General features: G+C 43.5%; 1 protein-coding gene across 1 annotated transcript; it reads left to right on the top strand.

Annotated features, from left to right (window-relative positions):
- Positions 1 to 3259: 3259 nt before the first annotated feature.
- helt (helt bHLH transcription factor) lies at positions 3260 to 5480 on the top strand. Its single transcript, XM_007892861.2, has 4 exons — positions 3260 to 3286; positions 3570 to 3674; positions 3848 to 3944; positions 4987 to 5480. Exons 1-4 carry the CDS (start codon positions 3260 to 3262, stop codon positions 5478 to 5480), a joined length of 723 nt encoding a protein of 240 aa, XP_007891052.1.
- Positions 5481 to 10525: the final 5045 nt, after the last annotated feature.

Here is a 10525-nt window from a genome sequence, read left to right as displayed (position 1 = left end):
ATGTATCACTCCTGAAATAAACTTGCCTTCACAGTTCCCAAATGGGTATTAGCGAAACAGTTTATTCATTGGAAAGCTAACACCGACGCTATATTTTTAAGTAAATTGCAATTGCTAAGAAAATGCATTTAATTCATCTTACAATTTATAATGTAGGATTGTCATAGATTTCCTGACGAAAGCCTCTTATCTGTCTCTGTGTGTGTATATATATATATCGTAAAATATTAGAGACGAAATCTATTTCTTTGGAATCAAGCAGTATCTTGCTATGTTTATGAAACAAATGAGTAAAGTTTCAAATTAAAAAAAAATCAAAACAGCAAAGAGGAAAAATTGCTGCAAACACGTAAAGAACTGAACGTGTTCACCGTATTTGCTCGGTATAGTGTGGACAGTAAAACGCTGCGCCCCGTGGGATGCATTAACCAGAGCCCCCCACACAGCCAGCCAGGGCATGTGGTGCTTACCATATAAGTAACTAAGTCCCCCAGTAACATCAGACCTCAATAAGCACAAGCGACTGACAATCCACTGGAACTTCGCCATAAATCACTTTCAACAAGTAATCCCGGCTCTTTGGTATTATATAAATCGGAGCATTTAAAATCTGGCTCTCTGTGTGTTAATGTGCGTAATACTAATAAAGGATCAGGCTAAATAAAATTGTTTTAAATGCTGTCTGTGTCAAACTAGAACCGAAAGCCCAGGTTGATGCAATACAAAGGAACATTTTAGGTACGCTTAAAACTAAAAGTCGAAGTTTTTTTTTAAAAATGTAAAATCATATAAAAGCACAACAACTGGTACTGTGTTTACGATCTACTCTTAGCTGTGATGCAGCAGGCACGGTGTGCGTATGTGTGCATGTGGAAATACAAGGAGCAATAGATAGTACAATCAATACATTAAATATGCTTTCCTTGTATTTGTGGAGACCGAGTTGCTTGGGTGATCTTGCGTCGTTTTCACTTGAAGATTAATTCAAACAGAACAATTTCCCATTGAAAGGTCATCGCCAAGGCCAGCACTCTGAGCTAAACCGATTTGTCTGACAAACTGATGCTGGCCACATTGTGGCAAGTCAAAAGGTCGTGGGCATCACTCTGCTAATAACTTAAATTGTATAAAAATATTCCAGAGGAACAACAAGTATTGACATTTCTATGCATCTTACCGTTAAAGCTGGAGGGACCCACTTGGTAACATTCACAAACGAGGTTCACCCCTTTTCTGCTTTCTGCTCACTCCCATATAACCATTTATTTATTTTTAAATCCTATTATTCTAAAAAAAAACGTTTCTATTCCCATCGCGGGCCATGCATTTCTTGCGATGCACGCATACTTTTTTTTTATTTGTATTGAGTCACGAGCTGCAGCCAATTCAGCATTCACGTCGATTTTGCAAAGTGATTCTAATCTGCAAAACCTAAACATTTTACCCCCTTTCATTTTTAAATTCCGCTAATCTCCTGGGGTTGGGGCTCCGTGTGCTTTGTAACACTCTTTTCGCGTTTGCAAACGTACGTGTGTGTCTCTTACACGTACACATAATTCCCGACGTGTGATTGTGTACTTCTTTTTTTTTAAAAAGAAAAACTACAAAATACTCTGCGCAAAACGTTCGGGTGCCCAAAGCAGGGATCGTGTGTCAAAGCAACGCCAGCAGAGACCCCAGCAATCCTGGAAGTTAACTTCGCTTAAACAGGGATCGGTTTTTTTAAGAAGAAAAAAAAACACACGCACACACACACACACACACACACACAAGAAAAAAAAACACGCAGCTTTGTTCCCCATGTAAGGTCCTCGCGAGTTAAAAATATTTTTGTTATGATAATATTGCAAAAGCGGGACCCGGTGCAGCCTATCGCATCGCAGCGCCGTCTTTACAACACCAGCGCTCCGGCTTCGCCACTTTGGGCGCATTTTAAAAGGGACCATTTGAAACGCGATTGTCTCCTTCTCCCTAATGACATTTACCGGATCAGAACATGCTGCTAATTCGACCATCAAGCGTCCCCCTCTTGAACAATGCCGGAGTAATTTTTCCCAAAGTTTGTTAAATTGATCAAAATTAGGCAAATGAATAGGGATCTCCGGGCTCTCCCTCTCGCAGGTGACAGTGCATAATGCACTTTTGGACCAGCTGCATTTTCCCTTTTATTTATTTTTTTTTTTTTTTCTTTTGCATTCCCCTCTCTCCACAATGCTAAAAAGATCGTCCATTATTAAAATTTGGGCCCACGGAACTATTCATTCGTTTGAATGGACATTTTCTTGCGGGATAATAGGCTACAAATTGAGCCCACCACCAAATCGAATCCAGTGGTGGGTAGCCTCGTGTGCCAAAGTCTGCTGGAGCTGGTTTGAGGCAGGCAATGTTCGTGTGCCAGCCCCAATCCCACACCTGCCGAGGTCTCCAATAAATAATGAGTGGAAACAAAAGCTTTGCCATCTCCCATAAAATGGATGTGTCACCAAGTCGTGCGAGAACAAACGGGAGCATTCCCTTTCCAATGATCTCCCTTGAACTCGGCGGAACAGCCTATTAAAGGCTTACTTAATTACTTTAATGACTCCGGACATGCTTGGGGCTGGGACGGCTCGCCGGGTTTTTGTTAAAACGGGGGCGAGAGAGGGAGAGAAAGGGGTTGGAAAAGAAAAAAAAAAAGAGAGAGGAGCAACGTTTTTTTTTTCTCTCCCTCCCCTTTTCTTTCTTTTCTTGTTGCGCACTGCGCTCCCGACGGATCAGGGGCTTTAGTTCGCATTTCCCGCCTTTTTATTCCTATGCAAATTGTGTGCCTTGGGAGCGATCACGTGTCTTTTGAAGAGAGCCCCACGTGGATTAACCAAAAAAGCTCTGCCCCCTCCCCCTCTGCTCACCCCCTCCCCAGTACCCCCCACCCCACCCCCCGGCCCCGGCTCCTGCCACTGCTTTAACTGGATATTCCCCAGTGCCCCACTCTCTTAATCCCAGCGAATAATTTAGGCAATGAATAGCCCCCCCGGACCCCCCCTCCCTCCCCGGGACCCCTCAATGATCGCTTTATAAGGAGCCACTTACAGCCCAGAAGGAGCACGTTTTTCATTTGACTCGACTGGAGCAGAGAGGCACACGGGCACAGCCCCGGCGGCCAACCGGTCCCCACACCCCACCCCACCCCACCCCCCTCCACACCCCCACACACACCCCCACACACACAAAAAAAAGAAAAAGCCTTTCGATTCGTTTCGTTCGCCGTCTCCGCATGAGGATGTCCTCCAAATGCAAAGAGCGCAAGGTAAGCCCGGCTGCGGGTTAGGTTCACTTTGGTCGCCGCTCCTGTCCCCGCAACAGGTGCCGCAACACGTTGAGGCATCACTCGTTTTGGAACAAACCGTATATCCCGTTGTGGATCAGCGGTTCGTAACATTGAAGGTAAAGGGTCTCGGTGAGCGGGGATGGAAAGTTGGCCACTTTCCCTGAGCCGACTCGGGTCAAGGCGCACGTATCCGCGGGACGTCCTGTGTCCTTTTCTGTGTGTGTATGTGTAGTACAGTAATCGTTTCTCGATTCCTGACCAGACTGCTCCTGTATCCCACAAAGTGATCGAGAAGAGGCGAAGAGATCGGATCAATCGCTGTTTGAACGAACTTGGCAAGACTGTGCCGATGGCACTGGCAAAACAGGTACCCACCCGCTCCACCGTGGAGTGATGTGATTTTGTGGGGATGCAGTTCTGTGTGGTTATAGCGAGGGATGGTGTCCCTTTTGCTCCACAAGATGCGCCACTTTTATGTCCTTATATATATATATGTACACTTGTCTGTGGTTGATGTTCTTTTCTGATCTCGTGTTGCAGGGCACTGGGAAACTGGAAAAAGCTGAAATTTTGGAAATGACAGTCCAGTATTTAAGAGCCCTCCACTCAGCCGACTTCGCCAGAGGAAGAGAAAAGGGTAAGGGGGACATTATTCTCCACTAACAAACTATAAGTAACTCGACTTCAAAACGGGGGGTGATGCTTTTTATGCGGATGGCCAGGCGTGAGTTATTAAGCAAACTTTGCATTTAAAACTCGTATTCCCAAATATAGATCTGCTGATCCCCCCCTCCCACACACGCAGCGTCGATGTGCTGTGGATATGTCTCGCTTAACCTTAGCACTCTGTGTACCTGTACACAAGTTTGCACATAACAGTGCAATGCAATTTTATTGGAAGAACAATATTTCGACTGCTTCATTTTTTTGAGGGGGATGGGGTGGTATCTTGAGATAACTGCACAGTTAAAAGTGCATAGTTAATCTGCGTTAGATTTTTACTCAGGATTAATAATCGTCACGTCAGTGTTTGGGGTGACGCAAAGGTGCCATTACGCATATCGCGTTCAAGTTTGTGTCCAGATCATTTATGATAAATATTTCCCACATTCAGTAACGATTTCCAACCATAAGAGACCGACCAGCACATCAAAGTCACCAGATCCCAATTTAGATTCTCAGACTTCAGCTCTGGAGAAAGTGTCCATGTAACATTGAATTAAGCCCACATTTCACATCATTCATAAAACAGTGTCGATTGCTCAATACGAATAGTAGCCAATGGCAAGGGAAAAAAATCCGATTTACTAATACATTGTCAACCAGACGGGATGGCGATGGAATCTAATCGTTACTGCAAAAAAAAAGTCAACGCTTTCTGCACTGAATCTCGACACATTTCCAAAGGTCACTGTATTGTTTTAATATATTGCGAGGGACCTATGTTTTATTAGGAGATAACCATAGCGTGGATAATATGTGAAATGCCTTTAAGTGCATCAAAGTCACTTTGTCCATGTTGCCCCTGTTTCCGTTGTGATTTTACCGAACCTCAGATTCAACCCTCCGACCATCAATCACCAGCGGTGACGCCCAGTAATAACAATATTAATTATGGAAAGACCTTAAGCTGTTAATAGTGTTGAGTGAATGCACACCCGTGATCTTTATTTACACAGGCGAGCTGTTGGCAGAATTTGCTAACTATTTCCATGCTGGTTACCACGAGTGTATGAAGAACCTGGTGCATTACCTGACCACTGTGGAGCGCATGGAAACCAAGGACACCAAATACGCTCGGATACTCGCCTTCTTGCAGTCCAAAGCTCGCCGCTGCACTGATCCGATTTTCGGCCCAATCTCGTCTCACGACACAGAGTATTCCTACCAGTTTCACCCCGCTCCAGAATTCACAAACTCCCCGCTGAACGAGTCATTGCTCCAGCCGGGAGCCGGGATGGCGAGAACGCAGCCACTGCACTGGCACGGCTCGGCTCGGAATTCCGGGATCCCCTTTATCCCGAGTCCCACCGTACCCATCACCAACCCGGGACAGCAGCACAACTTCCTGCACTCCGTGCAGGGCCTCGATCGCCATTACATTAACTTTATTGGACACTCTCATCCCAATGCATTCAGTTTACACAGCTCCCACCAGCACACGAGCTTATAGACAGACCTGTGGTGGTGTGTCCTCGGATCCCTGTAAACCATCTTCCAGTTGGAGCGAGTTTTGCTGAACATCGTGAAGCCACACTGGGGCTGGAACAGATCTGCCAATTAAGTGTATGAATTCGAGTTCACGCAACTGTTCCTTAACTTGGTCCAATCTCCGATAATACTTGGAGTTAGTTGGTCTTTCAATATAAGCAAAATTTTGTGAAATTAAAAGTCAGTTTAGGCGTCCTATAGTTGTAGTGTTGTCTAAATCCACACACAGGGAGTAGCATTGCCGACGGTATTTGTGTACAGGTTATACTGTATTTCGTACTATATCTATTTGGACAACTAATAATTTCCAATATTCTTAAATCCACCAATGTTTACATTTGTAAAAGTTTAAACGGGTCATTCCGTTTGGATTTTAAATATATTATATATTTATATATAATTTGCTTATAGTTTTAGTTGACAATATTATCAAATAAGTTTCGATCAATCGTCTTAAATGACTGAGAGAGAGAGTTTGATTTGTTTTTTTTAATATGTATTCAAATATGAATTTCACGATTGTAAATTAATTAAAATGCAGTTTTATTCTTTCCTTTCTGTTTCGCCTGTGGTGATGTACTTTGGCGTAAAAATATTGACGATACGCCCCTGTCAATGTTTTATTCTCACGGGCCAATGGCTAATATAATGAAACATGTATTACTAATTATTTGGCCAATTTCCTTCTCTTATGCACTTGGACCGGTCTCCAAAGAGCACTGCTAATTCAGCCCTTTCCACATCTCATCGCCCTCATACAATGTCGTCCCTTCTGAGAAATTAAGTGCTCCAAACAAACAGTTCAGTTTCCCACTTCCCCAAAGATGTCACATTGTTGACTTCCATGTTTTAAAAAAAAGTTTGGATCTCAAGCGCACGGGAATTAGACTCAATAATCTGCCTCTTTTGGTGCAGTCGGTGCAGAAGGAAACACTTATCTCACAACTACTGCAGTGCCAACACCAACCCATCACTGGCCTAATGCTAACCTCACCAGCGGAAGAAATCGAAAAGATAAACCCAATTAAAACGGATAATAAATCCCCGCTTGACCTGGTGCGTAAAGCACACAAATCGGTGCCGAAAGCATTGACTCCGGCCCAGCCCAGCCCAGCATTCCCAAAGAGCTCAGAGAGAAATCCATAACAAGAAAAATAGTTCCCATGATGGAGGGTTTGGGTCAAGGAGAACTTTGAATTCTCGATACACGTGAGGAACGATCACGACCTTCGCCCACAGAGTATCACCATTTAAAGGGGGAAAGAAAGGCTATCGACCTCAAACCGGGTTTCTGTTGATGTTCCCCTATCCCACACTCACACAGTCTGCGTCAACATGGGTTTCACACCAGTGACATTCAAAGGCTGTCGGGGTTTCAGTAAAGGTGTTGAGAGATGTCTCCTCGTTGCCTTTGACGTTTGCACGGTTCTGTCCATTTGGCCACGTCGGTTGCCGGATTACTCTGCAAAACAGCCTGTGGTTTAAAACGTGTGTATTTGGAAACGGAGCCCAATCCCTTTTCAATCCCAAACACACGGCTTTGAAAGGCAATTAGAAGGTTGGTCAAATTTACTCTAAAGATACTGCAAACACTGTAGGTGTCCAAAGCGTCTTTATCCCGGAACAGACCGCGCGGATTAAAGTAAGTGATCTCATTGCAGTGTGGGGAGCGAGGGCAATGGTGACCCTGCAAACTGCCCTCATTTTCTTTGTGACTGAGACGGTTTAAATAAAAAAGATTTCAATGCTAAAGGATCGTTAAACGTCCCACTTGTTGGGTGCGCTCTTACACTTCGTTTTGCACCTTATTCCGGGTTTTATTTGGCAAAGACTGCGCGTGTAAAGGCTGTGATCAGTACTTCCAAGTTAACTTACAACGCCATTCGAGGTATGTGAACCATCGGATCCCGTTACAAATAAAGTTTTTTTACCGATCTTTCCCAAAAAGTGTGTACTATTTGAACCCATTGATAGCTGCAGTGCTCCGAGACGCGACTCTGGGTGAAGGGCGCTATATAAATGCAAATGGTTGTTGTTGTTGATAGCTATATTCTACGTGAAATCGATAAAAATCGATTAGGTTTGCAGGGCAGTGCCTTGACTATACATAGTGTGAAATGCTACAGATAGATATTTTAAAGCAGTCTTACGTGCGTTTGGTTCATGCTGGACCAGTCCACGGCTCCCAGCAGTTTGCACACTAACCCACCTCGGATTATTATTATTTTTTAAAAAATTACAACAATAATTCACATTTATATAGAACTTTTCAATTGGAGAAGACCTTTCAGTGCACTTCATTCACACAGCTATTTGGGGAGCCCGAGCTATTTCGATTCAGAAGATGAAGGGGTAACTTGGTGACAATAAATAACAATAATTCTTGCTTTTGATACAGTGTATTTCAGGTCAGGAGGATATCTCAGCGCTTTTCTCGGGATTTACTATAAAGTGTAGTGACTATGTGATTGGAGACAAAGACGCTGAGTAGCCACTCAATGAATGAAAATGAAATGAAATGGCAACTTTAGAGAAATGTTGACGATTATAAAGGTTTTCTCCAATATCCTCATTCAGTGTGATTAGGAGAATTGTAGGGGAATTAGAAGGTTGGTCAAATTTTTAGGAGAAAAAAGGACAAATTTGTTTTGCTGAATTACCTTTCTCCCAGAAACAGGACGCACTTAAGCCTGTCAGGTAACGATACAAATGGGAACACCCAGCAGGTCAGGCAGCATCTATGGAGAGAGGAAAGTGAATTAACGTTTCAGCTCGATGACCTTTTGCAAGAACTCTATCAGGTCATGGAAACGCCTGGAAGTCCGTCACAGGATTAAGGTAAGTAGTAGCAAAGTGCCTGTGTGTATGTTGGCAAATGGCTTGTTTCTGTGCTGTAACATCCTGTGTGACTCTTTGAACCAAGGAACCTTTCTTGATAAAGAAGGCTGGATGGTCAATGTTCCCTTGAGGAGGGTTACATGCAGCAGTTAAGCTGATGGTACAGGTCTTATACGTGTATATTTTGTTTAGAACTATACAGATGGACAGCTAAAACACACACTGTGTAACTTTCTGTCCACAGGACCCCAGCAAAGATCGTGAAACTTGATCTGAAACTTTCTGAAACTTGCACTATCATGTGCACTTGAGCAATTTGGTGCAAAAAAAATATACAGATACTTGTGATCGGAAAGGTTGGAAAACATATACAAATATAAAATACACAAAGGAAAGGGAAGCAAATTAACCCCAGTAAAGATGCCTGGGCGTTCTTAAAAAGACATTTAATGTTTACTGTGGATGTACATGAATGGCAGCACATGATGTTTGGTGTGACAGATTTTTTATCAGCGCCACCCTAGTTGCGGTTACATTGCAGTGAAAAAACCCATTACCAAAGATGTGAGACCATTTCGTATACAGAGACATCAGTACAATATGCTGCAAATGGATTCAGCAGTGTTTTATCACTGTTGTAAGACCTATGCTTTGTAAAAGACCAAATGCACCAAACCCAAGGTCCCAAACATTCCCATTCTGACTTCACAGCCACACATGATACTTCCCACGGAGTTTGGGAAGCTGGTCGAGGGAGTCTATTGTGGCATCTACACTGTCCTTCTTGCTGAGGTATCTAAACTCAGCACAGATCTGGACTGGAATCTGGGGAAAAAAATCCTGGTCTGTGGTACAGTGCGATGCATACAATTCATATCCTTAAGCATGGAGGTAACAGTTATAACTAAAGAATACTTCGCCCACAAAATAGTCAATTCACTTTACAGTGTATCCTGTGAAGTGCTTTGGGACCTCACAATGTCATGATAAGTCACTGTATCAAATGCAAGGATTATTATTTATTATTGTCATCATTTTCAGTTATCGATGGCAATGATTTTTTTTCTACTCGATTGATTTGTAGCGTTCTTGGGGAAAATTATGGTCCACAAACATTTTATTCACATTCATTTAAACTTCTATCTGGTTCACTTCCCCTGTTAGGAAATGTTGGTTTATGTGCCTTATCTGTTTTTGTTCCTTGCCACTCTACTCATTGACATCTTCAACCTCTCCTTGTCCACCGGCACCATTCCTACCACCCTAAAAACAGGCGTCATCATCCCTATCCTCAAAAAACATCCCTGTTCTCAAATTACCACCTCATCTCCAACTTCCCTTTCCTTTCCAAGACTCTAGAATGAGTTGTTGCTTCCCAGATTTGCTCCTTCCTCTCCTGCCACTTCCTCTATGAACTCCTTCAATTGGGTTTCCATGCTGTCCACAGCATAGAAATAGCCTTGGTCAAAGGGACAAATTACATTTGTCTCATTATCCTCCTTGACCTCTCTGCCTTAGACACCGCTGACCACTGTATCATCCTCCACTACCTCTCCTCTTATCTCAACCTTCATCTCCAATCTGTCACTGTCTCGCGCAGCATTTCTCAAAGCTCTGTGCTAAGTCTTCTCTTCAACATGTACATGCTCCCTTTTGATATAATCATCTGCAGACATGGGGTCAACTTCTGCATGAATGCAGGTGCCACTCAACTCTATCTCTCTGCCTCCACCCTTGACTCCAGGACCACTGCTGTCCTGAGAAAATGTCTGCCAGACATCAAGTCCTGGATGAGAACTAACTTTCTCCTGTTGAACGTCAACAAGACCGAGGCCCTCCTGATGGGCTTCCATTAGCGCCTCCACACCTCAGGCACTACAAACATCACTACCCATAGATGCACACTCCTCCCTATTAAACCAGTCTGGAAACTTGGCATCTTGTTTGACCCGCGACTATCCTTTCTATCCCATATTTGTGCCATGAGGAGTCCTGTAACTCAGTGGTTAGAGCGATCGCCTTGCAAGCAAGAGATCTGGGTTCAATTCCAGACAGCGCAAAACCTTGGGCAAGTTTCCTTACCCCACATGCCTAATAATAATCCCTCCAAAACAAAGCAATAATAAATTAGTCATTTTCAATCCACGACTGTTTGTGGGACACTGCTGT

Source organism: Callorhinchus milii, unplaced genomic scaffold, assembly GCF_018977255.1.
Source record: "Callorhinchus milii isolate IMCB2004 unplaced genomic scaffold, IMCB_Cmil_1.0 Scaffold1, whole genome shotgun sequence".
Lineage (NCBI taxonomy): Eukaryota > Metazoa > Chordata > Chondrichthyes > Chimaeriformes > Callorhinchidae > Callorhinchus > Callorhinchus milii.
The sequence above is the reverse complement of the archived record's forward strand: the minus strand, read 5'-3'. Positions and strand labels throughout refer to the sequence as shown.